Here is a 24415-nt window from a genome sequence, read left to right on the forward strand (position 1 = left end):
AGTTTGCATGCTGTTGAGGTTCACATTGAGACAATATAGTTAGTTACTGAAACATGAAAAAAAAATTACATTCTACTTAACACAGTGTCACAGTAGTTCTATAACATGAGTATAGACACACATACCGGAGATTGCTCACTTCCGCTGCACGCATAGGATTACTAGGTGGGGCTGGTACAAGGAATATATCAGACTTGCTGAAAAGATAGATACAAAAGTGACCATGAAATTAAAATTAATGACATTTAGCTTTTTTACAATAAATTACAATAAAAGTTAATTAAATATAAATTTCATATAGATTACATATGCATTTTTTCTTGATTACAGGTCTAGTCATAGGTAGATTAGCTATATATGGCTGTCTTCTTCTGTCATCAAAAATGCGTAATTACCAGAGTAGGACAGTTCACATGTAGAAAAAATTTTTAGTAGAATGAAAAATAAATTGTAGACTAAGTTGTAGAACAGCAACAAAAATTATATAAATAATTGAATAAATAACAATAATTTATATTAATTGAAAAAAGATTGTTCTAGCAATAATGTAGATAAAAAAATAAATAATAGTTCTGAAAAATGAAGATTTAAAAAATGGCTTATAGGTTATAGTCTTTCAGAACAACAAACCTTATACAGAGATAGCAAGTAGAAGGAGCAACATTACTATTTATTACAACAAATCAGTTACATCAGATGCCTTACTTTGCTTCAGCATGTTCTTCATTGACTTCAGACTGATGAGGATGTTCTGGAAGTAGTAACAGAGCATTTCGCAAACACAGGGCAGCAAATTCTAGAGATGGTGCTGGAATTGCTGGATTATGACTAAAAAGAATTTTTAAAAAAACAAAAAAAAACAATTATGAAATGTTTTTTTCCAGAACAATATTGATTTCATCTGTCATGAAAAATGTCAAAATTCCTAAAAAGAAAGTAAATCACAAACCTTGGTGCTACATGTTTAGTAGTTGACCCTAAGATAAGTTTTCGATGAACACCACTGGCAACTGACCCCTGGATAACTTCCATGCGCCTTTTTAATTTTTTATCATCTTCATTACTCTGTAAATGATCAAAAATGACGTTTTCAATAAATCAAAGTGTAAATTCTTACAAGCAATACTTTAAGTGCATACAGAATGGCTTTGCCCCTCTATTCACATCTTCAATAAGCACAGTTGACAGTACTTCAGAGCCTATGATTTTATCTTGAGGATCAATCCTTAGCCCCCCCTCTTATTCATCATAGTTCTCCAGGCAATAACAGAGGAATTCAAAACAGGATGCCCCTGGGATCTTCTTTATGCTGATGACCTTGCTGTAATAGCTGAGTCACTATCAGAACTAGAGAAGTTTCAGGTGTGGAAGCAAGGATTAGAATTGAAGGGCCTTAGAGTCAACCAAAGTCTTAATAAATAGGAAGGCAGACAAACCACAAATCCCTTCAAGTAGACAGCCCTGCTCGATCTGTAGAAAAGGCATAGGTGGACGATATAAGATGTACCCAGTGTAAGCTATGGACACACAAGAGGTGCAGCAATATCAAAGGAAGGCTAACTGGGAGGATAGTTTTGTGTGTGGCAAATGCTCAGGAGCAATAAACACTGAAAATGTGCAGAGAACAGCTTCTGTCACATTCCAGGGGGAAAAACTACAAGTAGTTGATAGCTTCCGTTACTTAGGGGACCAAGTCAGTAGCAGGGGTGGATGCTCTGAAAGTGTAGCTGCTAGAATAGGAATAGCCTGGGCAAAGTTCAGGGAGCTCCTACCTCTGCTGGTGACAAAGGGCCTCTCACTCACAGTAAAAGGTAGACTGTATGACGCATGTATGCGAACAGCCATGCTACATGGTAGTGAAACATGGGCCATAACTGCTGAGGACATGCGTAAGCTTGCAAGGAATGAAGCCAGTATTCTCCACTGGATGTGTAATGTCAGTGTGCATACACGATAGAGTGTAAGCCTCTGAGAGAAAAGTTGGACTTAAGAAGCATCAGATGTGGTGTGCAAGAGAGACGACTGCACTGGTATGGTCGTGTTGTGAATGGATGAGGACAGCTGTGTGAAAAAGTGTCATACCCTAGCAGTTGAGGGAACCTGTGGAAGAGGTAGACCCAGGAAGACCTGGGATGAGGTGGTGAAGCACGACCATCGAACATTGGGTCTCACCGAGGCAATGACAAGTGACTGAGACCTTTGGAGATATGTTGTGCTTGAGAAGACCCAGCAAGTCAAGTGAGACTATAACCATGGCCTATGCCAGTGCTGTATAACCAGCCCATTTACGAGTACCCTTCAATCATTGGACAATAAATTACGCTTGCAAAGACCTGTTGAGGCAAGTGAAATCGTTGTTGTGGCTGATGACAGTACCGCCTGATTGGCACCCGTGCCAGTGGAACCTTAAAAGCACCATTCGAATGTGATCGTTGCCAAGGCTGCTGACTGTTTCCTGTGCTGGTGGCGCGTAAAAAGCACCATTCGAGCATGGTCGTTGCCAGTGTCGCTGGACTGGCTCCTGTGCCAGTGACACGTAAAAAGTGTCATTTGAGCTTGGCCGGTGCCAGTACTACCTGACTGGCTCCCATGCCAGTAGCACATAAAAGCACCCGCTACACTCTCAGAGTGGTTGACGTCAGGAAGGGCATCCAGCTGTAGAAACTTTGCCAGATCAGATTGGAGCCTGGTGCAGCCTTCTGGCTCACCAGCTCTCAGTCAAAGTGTCCAACCCATGCCAGCATGGAAAGTGAACGTTAAACGACAATGATGATGATGATGATGATGATGATGCTGCTAGGCCTTCCACCAGCACTGCCAGGCTAGGGATTTCTGGAGATTACCCATAGTCCCTGGGTTGAAAGTCTTTCAGAACAGACTCAGCACCTGCTTGTACATTATTGGACACTGCATACTGAGCTCTTCACATATAAGATGGATGATATCCTTCACAAAAAGTGAAAGGGCTGACACTCTAATTTGGTCAGATAAAAACTGAGACAAAAAGGGGAGATAGTAGTATATATCACAAGCAATGTATGTGTTTGCCAAAATCTAGTATCATCTGCATCATGAGATCCAAACGTTTCCTAAATAGTACCACTCTACCATTTGATCTGGACCAACAAAGAGAGGTGAGCACTTTGTAGTTGTTGAGGATGGTCATGAAAGTATGCATTCCAGAAATCTTGATTGTTATCACATCTATTACCTTGTGACCTGAAATGATCAAACAAATGACCTTGCCTCCAAGCTGATAGCTCCATTGCATAGATTTATATAGCTGATTCTTGCTACGGCCTGGTTGCTTGAATATTAATAATAATGATAAGGACAACAATGATGATGCCACTGACAACAAGGGTTTGTTAAGAATAAAGCCTGAGATTTTTAAGACAGGAAAAACAGAAGAGGTGATGTTTAAATAAATTGAAAGAACATCTAAGAATTAAAACTAGTTATCTACTGAAGTTGCCTTCTGACAAAAACCAAAAATCTTTAAAAGGACAAGAAAGGGGAAAGAGAGAGGGAGAGAAAGAGAGAGGAAGAGAAAGAGAGAGAGAGAGCAAAAGAAAAATAATAGCTAAGTTCATTTTAAAGTTTATACTTCTCGGTAATTCATTATACAACACTCAGCAAGACGTAACCAAAGCCGTGGGTTGATCTGGTAAACTTGGACAGCTTGAATTAAACAATCAAATGCAGCTTGAGGCATTCCGCAGTGTAATAGCTGAACGCCCATGTTATACAACAGTTCATGATGCCGACTCATTCCAACAGTTTGAAGAGGAGCACTACATTTTGCTGAAAAACACAAATAAGCCATAGAGAATAGAAATATAGATAGCTAGAAAATGTATTTGTCTAATTCTAATAAATTATGATTCATTCATATATTTCTTAAAAAGTTAATAAACAGCCAGAGTGAAGTAGTCTGAAGTAATGAAGGAGCAGAAGTGGGTTACAGTAGAAACTTATTTTCAGCAAAGTGACTGAGACCTTTGGCAATATGCTGTGCTTGAGAAGACTTGTCAAGCCAAGTGAAATCATAGGCCTGCCCAATGCTGGAGTCACATAACTAGCATCCATGTCAGTAGTATGCAAAAGCACCCACGTCAGTGGCACATAAAAGCACCCAATACACTTTTGGAGTGGTTGGCATTAGGAAGGGCCTCCAGCTGTAGAAACCATGTTAAATCAGACTAGAACCTGGTGCAGCTCTCCAGCTTACCAGTCCCAGTCAAACGGTCAAACCCATACCAGCATGGAAAGGAGATGCTAAATGATGATGATGATAATGATAAGTTTCATATAAGTTGGAACTTCTCTGAAATTTTCTGTAAATAACACCCTGATCAAGCAGGTCAGTGATGCAAGGCATTCCAGTTGTAACTATCCTCTATTTTTTTTTTTATATCTGACGACGAGTACATTATCCAATGTCATTATCATCATCGTTTAATGTCTGCCCTCCATGCTAGCATGGGTTGGACGATTTGACTGAGGACTGGTGAACCAGATGGCTACACTAGGCTCCAATCTGATTTGGCAGACTTTCTACAGCTGGATGCCCTTCCTAACGCCAACCACTCTGAGAGTGTAGTGGGTGCTTTTATGTGCCACTGGCACGAGTGCCAGTCAGGCGGTACTGGCAACGGCCACGCTCAAAATGGTGTATTTTATGTGCCACCTGCACAGGAGCCAGTCCAGCGGCACTGGCAACGATCTTGCTCAAATGTCTTTACACGTGCCACCATTGTATCCTGCTTTTTTAAGACAGTAAGGTATATAATTTGATGGAGATTTAGAAATTATCTATGTAATGTAATTGTGATAATGTAATTACAATAAAAGTTTAGAAACAAGCTTCCATACTCATGGGATTTTTTGGCTTTGATTGATCCAAAGACTTTTTCTTAAAAATGTATAAAATGTTGACTCAATATCAATATATATTTTTTAAAAACATTAGACATGTGTAATTAAGAAGTTTGCTTCCCCAACCATGTGATCTTGGATAAGTGTCTTCTACTATAACTCTGGGCTGACCAAAACTGAAAGAAGTATGTGGTGTGTATACATATATATATATATTGGGGATGGCAACAAGAAGGGTATCTGGCTGTAGAAAATCTGTCACACAAATAGAGCTGCACACACACTCACATCTCTATATATATACACATACATACATGAGAATATAGCGTTAAATTATAAATTTATAGTATCTTACTGTGAATCATTACTCGTAATTTAATACTATATTCTCCTACCTTTTATGTGTTTGTGTGTGTTTTTGTGTGCCTATGTGTGTGTGCCTGTGTCAACTAAAATTACAAAATCATTAGTTATAAGACTGTTATTGCATTAGACTACCACACTACTAATTTGAATATAGAGCATTTTTAAGACTGTATGATAAAATAAACAACACACATGCATATATATAATATTTCTCTTATTTTTCATCTTTTACTTGTTTCAGTCATTACACTGCAGCCATGCTGGTGCACCGCCTTGAAGAATTTTTAGTTGAATGAAACAACCAAAGTATTTACTATTTTTAAAGCCGGGTACTTATTCTATCGGTCTCATTTGCTGAACTGCTAAGTTATGGGGACATAAACATACCGACATCAATTGTCAGGTAGTAGTGGGGGAAAACACTGACACAAAGGCACACACGTAGATATATATATATAATATATATATATATATATATATATATATATATATATATATATATATATATCTATAAAGAAAAGGCTTTTTTCAGTTTCCGCCTATCAAATCCACTCATAAGGCTATGGTTGGTCCAGCATTACAGTGGAAAACATTTGTCCAAGGTATCACATAGGACTGAACCCAGAACCATGTGATTGGGAAGCAAGCTTCTTACCACACAGCCACACCTGTGTTTATGTATGTATAAAAATTTCCTTTACCTGGATCATCACAGGATTTTTTAAGATTTTTTACAGCACTTTCATTTTCTGCCACTGCTTTACGGAAGTAAAATGCTCCCAGATGGTGCTTCCGTGTGTTGAAATGGATACAGCCAAGGTTATTGTAATACATGACAGGCAAGCAATTCCCTGACTCTGAGATGACTGTGTTTTGAGGTACAGTTCCCAGCATCTTTATTACTTTACGTGAACTGCCCCGCAGGTATTCAAAATTGCTTTTCAAATATACTACAGAAGGGTTCTGAAAATACAAGAAAGAATATATAAATATGTATATTTTGCATGTATAGTTACACACAATATAATGTGATTACATTTTATTGTATTAAAACATGGGTTCAACAGAATGTATGTATATATATGTGATAACAAGGCTTAAAAACCCATTGCACAACCAAACAAACAAGGCTGACTGTGCATTAGCTTGCATTCTCAACATTTTAAGGGCAAAATTTTGTAAATAGCAAAGGCTGTACAGGATTGCCATATCATCAATCATCTCAGTTGTTTTATCTTTTCTGTGAGACCCAACATCTTGTGATCTGATTTCTCCAATCCATCCTACAATTCCCTCTATCTTTTTGCATGCCAACACACACACATTACTTTTTCATCCAACACTTATAATTCATAAATATTACATATCAACATCAGCAAGTTACCTCACCTTCATGTTTTGACTGATGTCATTTAGTGCCATGCATCTTCATTACTGCACTTGTACTCCTTTTTCAACTAAGGTAACATTCAACACATATTCAACAAATCGCGCATACTTTATTTCTCTCCAGCACCCATGACTCATTATCTTGTTGTTTTACACTTCCTATGCATGTTTTATTCATTCTAATCTTCATATAAAAAGAGAAATGCTTGTTGCTAACAGAAGTAATAGCTCCCTCTATTTCATTACTCCTTTCCTCTAGCCACTCTAATGTTGCTACAGCCATTTCCAATAGTAATTAGATTACCTAAACAGCAGAAACTGTCATTACACTAAGAACTTACTTTCCTGGGTATACCCACAACTAACTACCCCTGTGCTCATATCATATTTGATGTTTTGATTCTCTGTAAGTCTGCATAGATTCCACTGCTTTTTTGTGTACTCACTGCTTGCACTCAACATACAGTATTGAATCCTTATCTACTAACTTTCTGCATATGAATGTAGTTAATTTCTACTCATACACACACACACTGTTTCTCTTGCTAACACTTTGGCCATTTCCTTCTTGACCTTTCTACCAGTGGGTTTTATACCATGCGTCCAGGATTGGAACTTTTTTTCTGTCACATTTCAACACAATTATGCTATGATGACTAGATCATCAGCATATTAAACGCTCCTAATCTCAAGTAGTTTTGAACTCAAGGACTACAATCATAAAAAGTGGCTAGAGCTCTGGTGAACATCTATTTGTATACTGAATTTCTCACTGAACATGTTGCCAATAATAACCATGCTAAAAGCACCTTCATGGGATATTCAACTTTCTCTGGTGCTTATTAAGCTACAATATAAGGAACCTTGTAAATATCTTCTGCAATATAAAGAGGTTTTTTTTTGTCTTAACCTAAAACACCTCTAGCTAGAAACCTGACATCTGTGGTTTGGCATTTAAGTACACACCTAAAGTGCAACTTATAGGAGATAACTCTATTCAGAATTAATTTGCTAAAACTCTCTCAGCAATTTAAAAAACTTTGTATATAAGTTTCAGTCAAGTGGATCACTTAACAAATGAATGCATGCTTAATTAATTAATTAAGCAAGTAACTATGTAGCCTGATACTTTTGACATCTTTGCATCTGTACCTGATGGACTCATTGTATCTGAAAAAAGATGAGACAGCTATGGTCATAATGCCTTTGGCTGTAGGTCTCATCAACCAAGGCTGTTCTTTGGCTAAACAACACACATTCAATATATGTAGATATGGCAAAATATTACTACAGCAGAAAATGTGTTCAACCTTTGATCATTCCAAGTCTGGTAAACAAAACATATCCTTACCCTTCTCTATCAAAGCCACTCATCCAGGTCAGTGATAAAGAACTTTTAACAAAGTTACCAATCCTTCAGCTGAACTTATTACTAAGTACTGAGAGAGGAATCTTCCTGTCAAAATATAGACTGATAAGACTCTGTATATCTGTCCTATCAATTCAGGTGTACTTCAGAGTTCCGTTATCTCTCCATTCTCACAACCATCTATCTACACGTACTCTCATCTGCATAGAACACACCACTCTAATATTCCTCCACATTACTTTGATTTCACACATTAAAAAGAAATCCATGCTGGCTTGGAAAAAAAATCACTTAAAACTTGATATACACATAAGAAATATAATGGAATTTGATTCTAGTTTGTAGTCTTAATATATTATAATCCCATGATTTGAATACTTACAGTTGCTTGGCTACTCATCAATACTTTGATTTCTCGTTTGCATGCTTTTAATGACTTCATCATTATCAGACATCGGGTTTTATACTGAAATTATGACACAGAAGAGATTGTTATAAAAAAAAGCAACAAAAAATGGAAAAAGAGTTAACAAAATGTTTTAACCTTGTGTGTTACAGGCAATCATGGGCACTATATCCTTAAATGAGTGACACTACTTTGAAGAATTTAGGCTACTTGAGAAACATCAACATTCATCATAGAGCATCCCCATTCCCATGCTTGCATGGATCAGATAGAATCTGTTGAGGTAGATTTTTTTAAGGTCAGATACTTTCTCTGTCACCAACTCCCACCTGTTTCTAAGCAAAGTAATATTTTCCTATGGCCAGACACATTTTTCATGGAAAAGTAGAAACAGATAACATTACTTGTATAATGGTGATATTTGTTTACAACCATCATGTGATATATAGCCAATAGTACAGATAAACACACACACAATGTGTACAATGGGTTTCTTTCAGTTTCCATCTACCAAATCCACTCACAAAGCTTTGGTCAGCTCAGGGCTATAGTAGAAAACAATTGCCTAAGGTGTCATGCAGTGGGACCGATCCCAAGAGCACATGGTTAGGACGCAAGCTTCTTAACCACAGCCACAATTTATTGGTGTAGAAGAGATTTTTGTCCAAAGTATTTTTAGTGAAAGTATATTAGCATCACCTGAAAATTAAACTCTGACTGCAGTGTTGTAGAATAAGAATACACCCTCATTTTACTAATTCACCTCTTCCTCTATAACATTTGTCATTCAGTAACCAAGACGTCTTTATTTTTTTAAATCAAAGCACAAGGTCAATTTTTCCACCAGGGTGGTTATATTTCATTGAATACACTCCAGTAGATTACTGGTACTTATTGATATCAGAGGGATGTAAGATGAAGCAACGATAGAATTGAACTCAAAATATAGAGAGAGCATTTAGTCTGACATGCTAACAATTCTAGCCTGGTTCTTTTATTGACCCCAGCAGGATCAAAAGCAATGGTGACCTCAGCAGGATTTGAACTCAGAACATAAAAATGAAAATACTATAAGGCCTAACAATTCAGCCAATCCACTATCCTTAGAAATAATAATAATAATGTTTTCCAGCATTATTATTATTACTAAGGTAATAATAATAATGTTATAAATTAGATAGATGGATTTAGTTGGTTTGGAAAGATGAAAGGTAAAGTTGACTAGAACAAGATTTGCAATCACTTCAAAATTTGGTCTATTTTGAAATCATTATAAAGGTATAAGTTGCTAGATGTGTTTATATGCATATATTATATGCATGCACACACACACACACACACACACACACACACACGCTTGAACTTAGAAATTTAACATTTAACTTACCAAACTAATTTTTGGCCGATACAGTTCTGAGGTCCCTAATTCACTTGCGACAGAACTGTCTAGGCTTTCATTTTTATCTACTTTGTCTCCTGAGGGGCTGTTATTGCACTTGGTAACATGAAGAAGAAGTTTCTCTATATAGGATAACATTCCCATTGCCTTCTCAGGCTGAAAGATGCAAAAGCAACAATGAAATGAAAATATTAATGACTTCTAAGGATGCAGTATTTTGTTATGCAATCATAATATACTATAAATATATCAAACGATTTTATAAGTCAAACCGTGTTCTACTGTGTTAGTAATGCACTTTACATCGCTTGTTAAGGTTATCTCTACAGATATTCTATAGCACTGATTTTTGTTACACATTTTGTATCTGAGTTTTTGCTTTTTCATCAGCTGATGAAGGAGCAAAAACTCCCGAAATATGGCATATATGTCCATTACTCTTTTCTTATCTTTGTCTCATTGTTTGTTTATGTCTGATGTCTCGGATACGAAATGGCATAACAAAAATCAGTGCTGGTTATAATTTCTATAGAATATCTGTTGAGATAACCTTAACAAATAATGAAATGAAAAGCTTGAATTTTTATAGTTCAATGAAATACAACAAAAACTTAATAATGAATATAAGATATTCATGCAAAATTTCTTAAAATGAACCACAAGTATACAGATAGAGTAGATTAAATAAATAGTTAAATTACATTTAAGGTTTCATATGGCCAGTTCCTTATTCTGATTCCTGTAACATTAACCTTTTGTTGAGATACTCTGTGTTTATTTCAATTAATTTTAAATATAATGAAGAATTTAGTAAAATAATTTTGTTGTCATAAGCTAGTGTTAGGAACAAATTACAACTAAGGTTTGGTGGAAGATTTTAATTCAGAACTTTTGAAAACAAAACATTTGTAGTACAGAGTGAGAAGAGATCTCAGGCAGTTAGGTATCAAAAGGGTTGAGTGAATAAGAGATAGCAGCCTGTTGTAACTTTTCTAGAGAGGTTTAGTACATATCTTCCACAAGTAATTAAAGTGAGGTTTGTAAAATAAAATATCTGAGGCAGCTATGAACTCATAAACCATAAAATGACAATCCAAGATTATAAACTCTCATCTATTTGTTTCTAAATTAAATGAAGGACAAAGTGGGGGAAAAAAAAAAACATCTAGTCATTCAGTTAACTTTTTAGTTATTCTAGAGGAAGGTGCAGAATTATTCTTCTGAATAAATAAAAATCATAGGATATAGTCTAAATGTTTTTTAAAAACAGACAAAATAGAGAGAGAATGAGTTACTAAGTAAGGAGTATAACTGGCAACTGATATAAAAACTTTTTTAAAATTATTATTTTGATTTCATTTTTAACTATTTCACTTTCAGTCTCTCATGTTAAAAGATTATGTTTGTTTTACTAATTATGTATTTAAGTTGTCAAATACTAAATTGTTATATGTGACCACAAAGTCTTCAATTTCAGACTGTGTTGGTTCCCTGGGCAAAGCATATAACAGCTTATCTAGCAGATAAAACAATCTTCATGGTTGAGTACTATTAAAAAGAAAAATCAAAGCATGAAGAGTAGTAAAACAATAACAAAAGTATAACAGTAAATAGTAAAGGTTGAATTTAATTGAAACTTGGTAACTACCTGGTGAGTTTGAAGATAAAGCTCAACAAGCAAAAACAAGCATTTCCGCGTAAGGTTTTCCTCTGGAACAAAATAAAAGCACATTTGAGAATACTCCAGTTTTGCAGTAGTTCCCTCTCTTGAGAACTTTAACTTTCCAGTCATTGTACCTTAACTATTTTAAATTCCAAAGATGTGTGTGTGTGTGTGTGTGTGTGTGTGTATACATATTTTAACTTCAATACCACTAATTAGCATATATTTCTGTTACTTGAAGCAAATTTTGAGTATGATATGCACTGATTTTTCTCCAGTATTATAATGGGTGGAAAAAAGAGAGTTTAGTTAAATAACATTAGAAGCATCAGTTGTGGTGTGCAAGAGAGACGATTGCGCTGGTATGGACATGTGGTGAGAATGGATGAGGATAGCTGCGTGAAAAAGTGCCACACCCTAACAGTTGAGGGAACCCGTGGAAGAGGTAGGCCCAGGAAGACCTGGGCTGAGGTGGTGAGGCAAGACCTTCGTACATTGGGCCTCACCGAGGCGATGACTACTGACCGAGACCTTTGGAAATGTGCTGTGCGTGAGAAGACCCGGCAAGCCAAGTAAGATCGTTGCCAGTGCCCCTGGACTGGCTCTTGTGCGGGTGGCACATGAGATGCACCATTTTGAGCGTGGCCGTTGCCAGTGCCCCTGGACTGGCTTGTGCGGGTGGCACATAAAAGACACCATTTCGAGCGTGGCCGTTTTCGTGCGGGTGACACGTAAAAGCACCCACTACACTCTCTGAGTGGTTGGCATTAGGAAGGGCATCCAGCTGTAGAAACTCTGCCAAATTAGATTGGAGCCTGGTGTAGCCATCCGGTTTCACCAGTCCTCAGTCAAATCGTCCAACCCATGCTAGCATGGAAAGCGGACGTTAAACGATGATGATGATGATGATGATGATAATTGATGAATAAAATACACTGTAAAATTCACGCATCCTAAACTCCAAATACTGAATTAAAAATAAAGTTACCTTCTCAAATTGTACCAACTCATAAGGGCTGGTTTCTCAGTTTCATGGTATATATATTGCCCATATCCTGAACAGGACACCAGTTCTTCACAGGATTACTCATTTTTGCCAGCTGAGTGAACTGGAGCAATCTGAAATGAAGTGTTTTGCTCAAGAACACAGCATGTTGCCTAGTCCAGGAATTAAAACCACAATCTTATGATCATAAGTCCATCACCCTAACCACTAAGCCACATGCCTCCACTTGCTGAACTCTTTAAACATGAAACTATATAAAGAGCAGCAATAATTGACATCACCATCATCATTTAACATCTGTTCTTCATGCTGGCATGGGTTGGACAGTTTGACAGGAATCAGCCAGCTGGAAAGCTGCTTGGGTTCCAATTGTCTGCTTTGGCATGGTTTCTATGGTTGGATGCCCTTCCTAATGCCAACCACTTTACAGAATGAACTGGGTGCTTTTAACAGGACACTGGCATGGGCACTTTAATGTGGTATCAGAACCTATGAGCCTGCAAGACTAGGATTTTCAGCTGAGAGAGGGACATAGAGGACATGCCTGCATGCATGGATGATCATGATTTTTACTTAGCTTGACATGTCTTCTCAAGCATAGCAAACTGCCAGAAGTCTCGGACATGTATGCTTATGTTCAGAAAGTATTAAAAATGGTGTCATGCTAACAAAAATCCTATTTTAATAATGTAACAGTGAGCTGCCCCTAGTGCACTTTCTATCAAGCAACCAAATTTCCCTAAAATACAACAACCTGTCTTATGTATTTAGAGTAAAGTTTCATTAATCTAGTATTCAATAGTCTGACAGCTTTTGTTGTTACACATTAGTTTTAAAAATTTATTCCTAAGCATTTAATTTTCGTATGTACAAGGTCTAATCAATAAGCATCCGGTCTGTTGCCATAGTAACAAAGCAAAAGCAGGTAGAGTGAAGTTGCTTAGCACAGATTGACCTTGAACTCTGCTGTGCATGCACACTAAGTTTTAATGTTCTAGCTCACTGCCACTGTTTACAGCAGTGCTTGGAAGGAAGGTGTGTAGCATGTGATCATCACATTGACCATGACAGAGAAGGCTGAGCAGAAAATCTGCATCAAATTTTGCCAAAAGCTTGGCAATACCTGCTCAGAAGCACACACAAAGTTTTCCCATTTCTTGACACAATCAAGGAGATTTTGAGCAACTGAAACCCGAGGGTCTTTTTGGTCAGCTGAAAGCAGTTTTTGCACAAACTTGGCAGACACGCGTCTCATACCCAAATCTTCATTGATAATGGACTGAACTGAACCGTAACTAATCTGCACATCCTCTGCTAACTCATGGATGGTGATTTGATGATTTCCCCTCACAGCTGCATGCACAGTTGTGATGTTTTTCTCAGTTCTGCTAGTTATGGGTCTCCCAGAACGTTCATCAATATCAACATTTTTTCGGCCATCTTGGAAACGTCTGAACCACTCATACACTTGTGTGCAGCTCATACACTCCTCTCCATGCACTTTCTGCAACTTTGCATAGGCCTCTGAGCAGGTATCACCATGACAACTTTCTTTGTCATGGTCAATGTGACAATCACACACTACACACCTTCCCTCCATGCACTGCTGTAAACAGTGGAAGTGAGAATATTAAAATTTAGTGCACATGCACAGCAGAGTTCAAGGTCAATCTGTGGCAAGTGGCTTTACTCTGCACACTTTAGCCTCGTTACTATGGCAACACTCCGGATACTTATTGATCAGACCTTGCGTATATATACACATATATATATATACACACACACACAAAAGAGTTCTAATCCAGGGTGGTGGATTAGCAGAACTTTTAGAGTATTGGGCAAGATGCCTTGAGGTATAAGTACTGGCACTGTGTTCTGATAATAATGCTTGCAATGTCACTTATGCCAAGCTGTGTCAGCCCTAAGGCAGCTGCACTTCCCTTGGATAACATCAGTGGTGTGGAGAGAGCAGACTTGCTTGCATGGACAACTGCCAGTCTTCCTTCAAAAAACCTTGCCTAGGAGTGTACATACCTTGACTGGACCCTTTGCCCCAGGTTAGCTCAATCCCTTGGACCTTATCTCAAACAAAGAAAATAGATCCATTTAAATCAACTTTATAACACATTTAGGAGTCAGTAGAGAAATGACTATGTTAGTCACTAAGACTAAAATAACTATATTTGTAAGTGCAATCTTACTATGATTAGTTAATTTCAATGCTAGCGCAATATAATTATCTTCAATACTGATACCCTACCATCATTATTTTGACAATCATCATCAATAATTTAGTTAAAGACTGATACATACCAATAGGTTCAACAAAATGAAACAGTTTGTCCATGATGGACAATGCTGCTTTATACTGTCTGTGATGATAAAGTACAACAGCTTGGTTGTAAAGAACAGCACTGTGGTCAACATCATCTAAATTATTGAGGTTATCTATATTGATGTGTTCCTGAAAGAAAAGAGTGTTGTTATAGTAATATAACATTTACTCAAGTTACATAAGTCAGCTTGATATTGGAATATAAAAAAATTAAAGCTGGTTTTTTTCCCAAAATATTTTCACTTCCTTTTTTACTTTCTGGGTGGAATTTCTAATTATTAGCACTCAGTCGGTTATGACAAGAGTTTCAGTTGATCTGATCAGCATGGAACAGCCTGCTCATAAAATTAACGTGAAAGTGGCTGAGCACTCCAAAGACATACGTTCCCTTAATTTCGTTCTGAGGGAGATTCAGCATGACAGAGAATGTAGCAACGCTGGTCTTTTGAAATACAGGTACTGAGTGGACTGGAGCAACAGGAAATAAAGGCTCTTGCTGAAGGACACAACACACCACTGGGAATTGAACTTATGATCTTATGATCATGAGTTGACTACCTTGACCACTAACCCACATGCCTACTCTAATTAAAAATATCAACTAGGTCGTTCACAGCTGTATAGTTTAAGAATACTGTTTACAACATCTAGAGGAAGTCTCCCATCATCACTAACTGGATGTTTACCCATCACTGCATCATATGAAAAACAGTGTGTTTGTGTACCACACAACCTGCCAATCCACTTTGCCTTCTAAACTTCTACTGAGCCATCTAGTCCATGATCAAAAGAGTATCTACAGCTAACCTTTTACTATTCTCCTACCCATTTACTCACTACTCCTCAATCAAGATGGCTCTTTATGTATAGCAACTGCATATAAAGCATTTGGTGATTGACCTGCTTGAATAATGTTTGACAGTAGAAGTGTTTGATAGCATAAAATTGGTGAGCACACCAATATTTTGCTTAATCTGATACAAAATAGAACTACAATGTTATAAATGTCCATGACTTATTGAAATAGTATGACAAGTGTTGGTGATATACTAAGACAATAAAAGGTATACTGTATGGTAATGATGATAAAGATTTCATAAAATAATGGTGATAATTCATGAAGTGGTGTTGGATGTTAGCTCCATGTTAGTGTTGACCAAGTATACCTCTAACATGCAAGGTATCAGCTGAATGATTAAATGCAATGCATACAGCTATATCACTTCATATGCCATACCTCTGTCCAGGTGAGGACTACACCACACATTCTGAGCATGTTGTATTCTTTCGGTCCAGGTTATAGATTCTGGTAGTGGTTACAATCAAGACAACCAAGATGAACTTAATATGAAGACTGATGCTGCTCTGAACTTATTATTGGTGCTGTGTATCCCAGCACAATATCTGGAGCTAACAAAGCTATTGATGATGCTTCTATTAGTAGGAATTACATACAATATATATAATACCTCTACCACATTCATATGTTATAGAGGTTTTATACTTTTACTTTCTGTACATGTGTAGTATATTTTATGTTGTTATGTATGAAGGTTGGTTGGTTGTATGAAATGTTTCCTTGTGTTATAGTAAGGAAGGAGACTGGATTTAGCAGGTGCTACTGTATGTCTGTTGTTTTGGAACCAGATTTCTTGGGAGTTGATATTCAATTAGAGAAGTTGTACAATTGTATCTGGTTGGGAAGATGTGACTGTGATGTCATCTACATATGAGGCTGTTGACAATATAATGTATTCTGAATAAACAACCTTGATGGACATATGATGTTAAATATATATTTTTCAGTAATATAAATCACTGATTTGACATGGCATAACAGGAAAGAAAATATATATGAACGAAATTAATGTTTTGTTGAAAGAAGTCAATGAGTTAAGAATGATAAAAGTGTGCTCCCAGTTGAGCTGTTTCACTTCAATTAATCCTTATTCTTGTGATTTCTAGCTATCACCAATAGTTTGGAGGATGAGTTCTTTCCTTATTACATGAAGATGAAGTCTTCATTAAGGATGACACACATTTTAATTTTCAACACCAATAAGAAAGTAATGTATAAAATTAAAACAAAAACAACTTACAAGTTGGCAAACTGAGGCAAGACCATGTTTAAATTCTGAGACTTTGGTAAACTTGGACTGATAGAATTCTGCTACTGCTTTGTTGTGAGTAACTTTTGAGTCCTTAGACCGGTTGACCAATAATTTATTTAGTATATTGATACAGTTGTCATATTGTTGTTTATTAAATTCCTGCCAGGCTTGTTTGGCCAGTTCACCTTGAGCATCATTTACAGGTAAACCTGACATGTTGCTATTACTTAGCTCATCACATTCTGCCATTGTACACTAGAAAACCAAAAAAAGTAAAACAGTTAAAGGATGGTTGTCATTACAAAATCTTTCATTTATTACTTGGGTAAGAAACCTTTTTGTAATGTTGACTGATCAGCCCTAAAACATTTCCTTTATTGACTTCAGTAAGTTGAAAATTAACACAATTATGATTTATATTCAGACATGTGAACTATTATACTAAATATGATTAAAACATTTACCTTTCACTTGTGTGGAAAGTAAAAGAATGTTTACCTTCCACATGCCTAAAAGAATGTTTCTCATTAAAAGATGATTAAATATTTACACATCTGTAAAACTACAAGATAATACATGGTTAATTCACAACAATAAAAATTGTATTTGACAGAGTAATATGAATACTAATGAGTGAGCTGAAAGAGTATTAAAAAGTTGCCATGAGAAATGGAAAGTTTAACATTTTGGAATCTTACCCATCAACAGAGTAGAAAAATATGAAAGTGTTGTTGGACTGGCTATAGGAGGTGAATGAAGCCAACAATACCTTTATGTTTCTTCTCTCCATTGAAGAGCAAAATTCTGAAATGTTAGATCTTCTACTCCTCACAGTAACCAAATTTATTAACATTCTACATAGTCATTCTGATAATTGTCTAATATCTATCATTTCATTTCATAAAAATATCTATCATATTTATGACTGAATTGATAATTATTGCGGTTACCATAGTTAAAAATACTAATAAATTTAGTTACGATGAGCAGTAGAAAGTCTAAATTTTGGGGATTTTACTTTCCAATAAAGAGCAAATACAAAGATGCTGCCTCATTCACAGCCTATGGCCAGACCAACAACACCTCCATATTTTCATTCTCTGTTAAAAGACAACATCTGAAAATACAGGTGTTTTGGTATTTGTTGTCATAATTTACTCTGGGGTAAGATTAGGTATTAATTATTTGTGATAATCCTTCCCAGGAGATTTATCTCTCAGCTAGTCAGTAGTAAAACCATAATTAATTAGGGAACTAACTGAGCTGCAAAATGAAGTAGGTAGCCCTCTTTAGACTATCTTCCTTCTTTAAATATCTTGTTACCATGTTTCTTGATTCAATTAATTTGGAAAATATTGAAGAATTCAGTAAAATAAATTCATCATTATTAAGCTAGTGTTTAAATCAACATGAATTTTTAATAGAAGGCTTTAATTCAGATGACTTTAACCCTTTAGCATTGAGATTACTCTGTCAAATTAAATACTTATTTATTTATATTGTTTTGAAATAATCATCTGAAATCTTGTGGCTTTGAGATTTCGATGATGTGATTGTTTATTTTCAGAATGGCATTGTGGAATATGCATAAGAGGTCAGGCCTGGTCAGTTTGAATATAAAACAGGGAGAATATTTGGGCCAGATATGGCCTATTTAAATGCTAAAGGGTTAAAGCAAGAAGTTTTTATCATAAAAAAGGAACAACCATAGACAGGTTAGTATCGAAAGAGTTAAAACAGTAACCACATACATTAGTTGCTAAATCTTAGAACATACATTAGTTGCTAAATCTCAGAACATACATTAAGTGTTAAATCTTAAAAATGTGATGACTTTAACAAGAAATCATGAGTTGGTGACATGTGTGAAGCACCCATGCTGGTAACACATAAAAGGCACCTGTGCTGCTGACATGTAAGAGGTGCCAGTGACATGTAAAAGGCACCTGTGCCAGTGACACAAAAAAGACACCCAGTACACTCTATGGAGTGGTTGGTGTTAGGAAAGGCATCCAGCTGTAGAAACCAAGCCAAAACAGATGTGTAGATCTCCAGTTAACCAGTTCCAGTCAAACCATCTTATCCATGCTAGCATGGAAAATGGATGCTAAATGATGATGATGAAGTGTGAGTACTACTTAGGTAAACTGAAGAAAGTAGGACAATATACCCCATGACCAGTGACAACAGTAATAAGGTTTGAACTCATGTTCATCAGTCTTGCACGTGTTGTATCACTCCAAATCAGCTGTAATCAAGCAGACTGGTTGTCAAAGACATTCTAGCCAGCCATGACAACCTGTCTTGTTGCTCACTCACAAATGAGTTTTCAGATTAAATAATCCAGTTGGGTCAATTTTTATAAAAAAAGATGTAAGAGATGATGTGAAAGATTTAGCTGCTATTTATAGCAGGTCAAACAATCTTGTAGAGACTGCCTTGTGATAACTGCATAGGTAGAGAGCATTTATGGGTTTATGCATGTAAGGGAAATATACATCTTTTATCTGCTTCAGTCATTAGACTGCAGCCATGCTGGGGCACCTACTTCAAGAGTTTAAATGAAACAAATTGATCCCAGTACTTTTGTCAAGCGGTGGTGGGGGACAAACACAAAGACACGTACATAGGTATATATACAATGGGCTTCTTTAAGTTTCCCTTTGTGCAGCACCTCAGGCAAGTGTCTTCTATTACAACGTTTGGCCAATCTAAGCTTTGTGGGTAGATCTGGTAGACAGGAACTGAAAGAATCCCTTTGTGTGTGTGTCTGTCTGTCTTCGTGCTTTGCGTTGGTCCAGAGCTATTGTAGAGGATACTAGCTCAAGGTGTCATGCAATGGAACTGAACCTAGAACCATGTGTTTGGGAAGCAAACTTCTTACTACACAGCCATGTCTATTCCACACACACACACACACACACATATATATATATATATACACACACAGTGGTAAGCCCAGTACTTATTCTGTCAGTCTCTGTTGCTAAACTGTTAAAGTATGGGGATGTAAACAAACCAACACCAGCTGTCCAGCGATGGGTGGGGGAAAGCAAGCACGAAGACAGACAGACACACACACAAAGGGATTCTTTCAGTTCCTGTCTACCAGATCTACCCACAAAGCTTAGATTGGCCAAACGTTGTAATAGAAGACACTTGCCTGAGGTGCTGCACAAAGGGACTGAACCCAAGACCATGTGGTTGCAAAGGTAACCTCTTACAACACATCCATGCCTGTGCCTATGTCAAAGATCTCCAGTGACTGGAGAAGATGTACAATGCTAACCTATGAGAAAGACTGCAGACAACATACATAGTTAAGGAAATAACTAAACATCAAATATAGGGGACAGAGAGCGCAGGCGAACCATCTCTGTTGATGTGGATTTGTAATGTCAATGAGTAAAACATGCCGGATTTAAAAAATACTAGAATCTGTGGTAATGGAAGATCATGGGTGACTTCTGATAGAATGGCTAGTCAGATAACGTGTTGGTTCTTAGACGTATAAAAAAACAGAACCCATCCAGTCCAGCATGAAAACATGCACACCGCAACAATGAAAAAGTTAAAGATATGGTCATAAAAAATATTGATGTTAATGTGATGTCTCTTAATATGACACCATCATATTTTTATTTATTTATTTTTTAATTATAGTAAGAATCGAATAAGTTTGCAGTGGATCAGATTTCCATATATTTTGACACGTTAAGTTTAGCATAGGTGAGATTTAATATTTCTGGTTATTTTTTAGTACATACCAACCTCATAAAGCTTAACTGTCAATATGGTTACTCTTCATCTAGTATGCATCAGCTAATGTTTACATCAATAAATTCATTTTTCGGCATGCAATGATTGACATTTTTATTTTCTCAACCCACCTGCACGTTAACTCTCACAGAAATTTACACTGCACTATCACCAAACCATAATGAAATTTATTCTTTACTAGATGATATCCACAACCGTCAATGTTGAGGGAAACCGAGCTATGTTGCCAATAAAAACAATATTTTAAACCTTTTCTAACTGGTGTCTTTGGGTACTACATCGCTAATATCAATCTCCAGCACTGTTAACACCTAATTTGCAGGGCATACAAATTAACAGTTCCGTTATAGTCGCTAACCATTAATTTCATGAGTGAATTTCAACACACTGACTCTCTCACTACAGATCGAACACGGCCATGATTTAGGAGGTACCATCTCTATATAACCACGGATATTTGCCTATGAATTACTTTTGTAACTTACTGCCTTTCCACATGGTACTTAGTCAACTATGAAGTTGAGACAAGATCAAGTTTTTTGATTTGATAATTGTAACAAAACTTCATCTTATAATTTAGTCAGCAACTGCAACTGTCTCTTTCTCTCACACAAATACAAGTGTATAGTACACGCCAAAAAGCAGCTTAAATAATCAATCTTAGACTAAGGAGGTTTTAGTTCTAAGAGTAGATCCAGCTATAACCACATAGATTTTTAAACTTCTACAGTCGATAGATAAATATGTGGACAGGAACGATACCCAAGCCTACCCATAAAGAAAAAAAAAAAAAAGAAACTTTTACTGACGGCTATTAAGAAGTAAGAACACAATATTAAACAATTGTACAAGTTAATCCTTTAACTCATGGGTTAACAACTTAGTAAATAACTTATCTATAAGGTATCTGGGGAATTATACGAAGCACTTGATTAAACAATTACAAACATATTAGATGTATCACATTAAAAATATACATCAAATTATGAGCTAGTAACTATCAATTCATCAGAGAATATTACTGCAGAAATGTTTCATATTATTACACGTGCAAGATCAGAGGTTCACAAAGATTGGTTAGAATTTGTTTTGGTATTGTTATTAATTTTCATTTTAGAAGAAAATAACTAAGATTGAAACCGCAAGCAGAATTCCTTTACTCTCATAATAATGCATTTCACCTAAACTAGTTAAGGAAATGTAGTCTTATGGAAAATCATATAATTTCAGTAGCAACATCTACGAAAAACTGCTTATGAAGGCAACACAAGCTATTTATAATATAATACAAATATGATTTAATATAACACACACACACTATATATATATATATATATATATATATATATATATATATATATATATATATATATATATAAATATACTCACACCTAAACTAATTAGTGTGTGGATATAGTAAACGGTGAAAACAGATTTTACTTCAGCTGTTGAAAAGAAGGACATTGGAATGCGATGTGATAGATACTATGTTAGGAAATAGCAAAATACCAATTAAACAAATGTTATGTTAATAATTAAATTATATTTTCTAGTAATAAGACAGCAAGTCAACAACTTTTAAACTGAAGATATTTCCAAGGTAAAAACAAGTGTTTTATCTTTGACTTCTTAAGATATATTTATGGTTAGCATTTCTGACATCTGCTTGATCCCTAAATGATGCTAATGTGAACAAAAATATATATTTGACGGGGAAAAGCTTGTATAAATGGGAAAGATACTCACATATAAATGTATTAAAGACCAACATCACATATCTGAAATTTACTCCGTTCAGTTAAGTTGTATTTGCATGCTGCGCCAACTCTACTCTACCGCAAGAGTAGCGGGTCGTTAAGCGAATAATAGATCAAAGCTTTTAATTTTCTCTCGCTGTAATGAAATGGTATACATTCTATTTGTTGAGTAAATGGATTGGAAAGACCTAGAATATAAAAACAACTGAGTGTACTAATTATAATCATGTACAATCCTATTTAAATGTTATTTTTCATATTCTGATTCACATAGTTATTCGTGTAAGGGATCCAAGCAGACAAACTTAAATCCTTTTACTTAGTTGTACATCACTGTTCTTTTCCTCTTTTGATCAGAAGGATATTCAATATTAACACTACAATTATGTATATTTTTGTTTATCCTATCGACGCTGCACCTACTATTCTTTCTCCCTGCTATTGTTCTTTCTCACATCGCCTTCGAAATATTTTACTCAAGCCTTTTATTTCCTCAGAAATTACATAATTCGCCAGAACACTATTCGCGTACACATTAGAAATTCCAACTAAAAATCTGCAACAATTAAAAGCAAACCTTAATGACTTAGATATCGCTCAGCTATCCCCATTCTCATAAAAAAAAAATTTTTTAAACCTTTAGACTCACAATTAACGTTTAAAAAATTAGAAAGTGATTTGCGTCTGCCTGGAAATAAAGGAAGGTAAACTAGAAGAAACTTTAATGAGCCTGCAGCAATTAAAATTTTTTTTTTCCATTCTTAGAACTATAGAATAAAATCTATATAAAATGTGATGTATCCTATGACAAGCGGTTTGTCAAGGCGCATTGTGTAGTAGGGTGTTTGGTTAAACGATCGTTCAATCGTGGGGTTGGGATGCGAGGTGCGTTGTGTTCTTGAGCAGAGTATTTCATTTCATGTTGCTTCTGTTTTCTCATCTGAAAACCGTTTAGATGAAAAGTCTTTGCAGAAACTAGGACAAGCTCTGGCCAAATGGGCCAGGCTCGGGAGAGAACTTAACTTTGATTAAATAACATTATACGCAGAGGTTACTTCTCGAGTACTTGCAAGTTTAAATCAATCGCAGTCTAGAACACTTATGAACAAAGTACTGTATCGAACCAAAGCCTTGCAGAGAAATGCTACAAATCTCTCAACTTTACAGTTTATATTGTCTCCAGGAAATTTTTTAATGTAGTTAAATGCCACGTCTTCTTTGTAGGGCATGTAGAAAGATTGGAACCTAAGGAAAATACAGTTAGATGACTGGAATAATGATCGAGCTTTGGATGACAGTAAGTCGATGGAAACATTTAATGCTTGGAACTTTAAAAAAGCTAAAAGAAAATCAAATATAAAGTGAAAGCAAAATAAATGTTGGTGACTGAAATGAATTTTTCTGAATAATAATTGTTTCATGTATTTGCTGTAAGTTGTTCTCTCTTCTATAAATATTCGATACACTTTGGTGTATCGGATGTTAATAGCTGTTTTACTCATGTAAATTAAATATGTAGCCAAAATGTTTGATGGTTCCAACTTCAATGATAGCGTCAGACTGAATATTTTATTTCACCATTTTACTTTCATTCCTAAGTTCATTTTGCAGAAAATACTTTCAATTTTTGGCTTGGAAGACACTTTTAACAAGTAGAAACTTTTACTTTCTTAGGAACCTGGAAATATAGACACACCTTTTTTCGGTTGATATAAAGATTGACTCCCGTTAATGAAAAAAAAAAAAAAGATCAGCCTGCTGGGTGTTAAAAACTGTAGAAAACGAATATGAAAAAAAAAAAAAAATTGGTGCAAGCGAACGTGGTAGAGGACTTTCGGAAAATTCACAAGATCCGATTTTTCCCTCATAACTTTCAGGAAAATGGATATATATTGACGAAATTTTACAGAAACACTTTTCAAACAGCATAGATTGCGATTATAAAGAAATTTGTGG

At 35.9% G+C, this 24415-nt stretch overlaps 1 protein-coding gene across 1 annotated transcript in view; it reads right to left on the bottom strand.

The window, feature by feature from the left end:
* Positions 1-22496, bottom strand: part of LOC106882617 (CCR4-NOT transcription complex subunit 10) — a 36965-nt gene extending 14469 nt beyond the window's left edge. The window contains exons 1-11 of the mRNA XM_052970704.2: positions 22449-22496; positions 16911-17177; positions 14790-14940; positions 11456-11517; positions 9796-9963; positions 8385-8468; positions 5946-6207; positions 3608-3804; positions 950-1065; positions 706-828; positions 126-197 (exon numbers count right to left, since the gene is read on the bottom strand). Of these exons, the coding sequence (XP_052826664.1) occupies positions 126-197; positions 706-828; positions 950-1065; positions 3608-3804; positions 5946-6207; positions 8385-8468; positions 9796-9963; positions 11456-11517; positions 14790-14940; positions 16911-17171 (1496 nt within the window). The 5' untranslated portion in view covers positions 17172-17177; positions 22449-22496. The remainder of the gene's footprint in view (positions 1-125; positions 198-705; positions 829-949; positions 1066-3607; positions 3805-5945; positions 6208-8384; positions 8469-9795; positions 9964-11455; positions 11518-14789; positions 14941-16910; positions 17178-22448) is intronic.
* Positions 22497-24415: the final 1919 nt, after the last annotated feature.

This window comes from Octopus bimaculoides, chromosome 1 (genome assembly GCF_046866305.1).
Source record: "Octopus bimaculoides isolate indiv1 chromosome 1, ASM4686630v1, whole genome shotgun sequence".
NCBI classification, from domain to species: domain Eukaryota; kingdom Metazoa; phylum Mollusca; class Cephalopoda; order Octopoda; family Octopodidae; genus Octopus; species Octopus bimaculoides.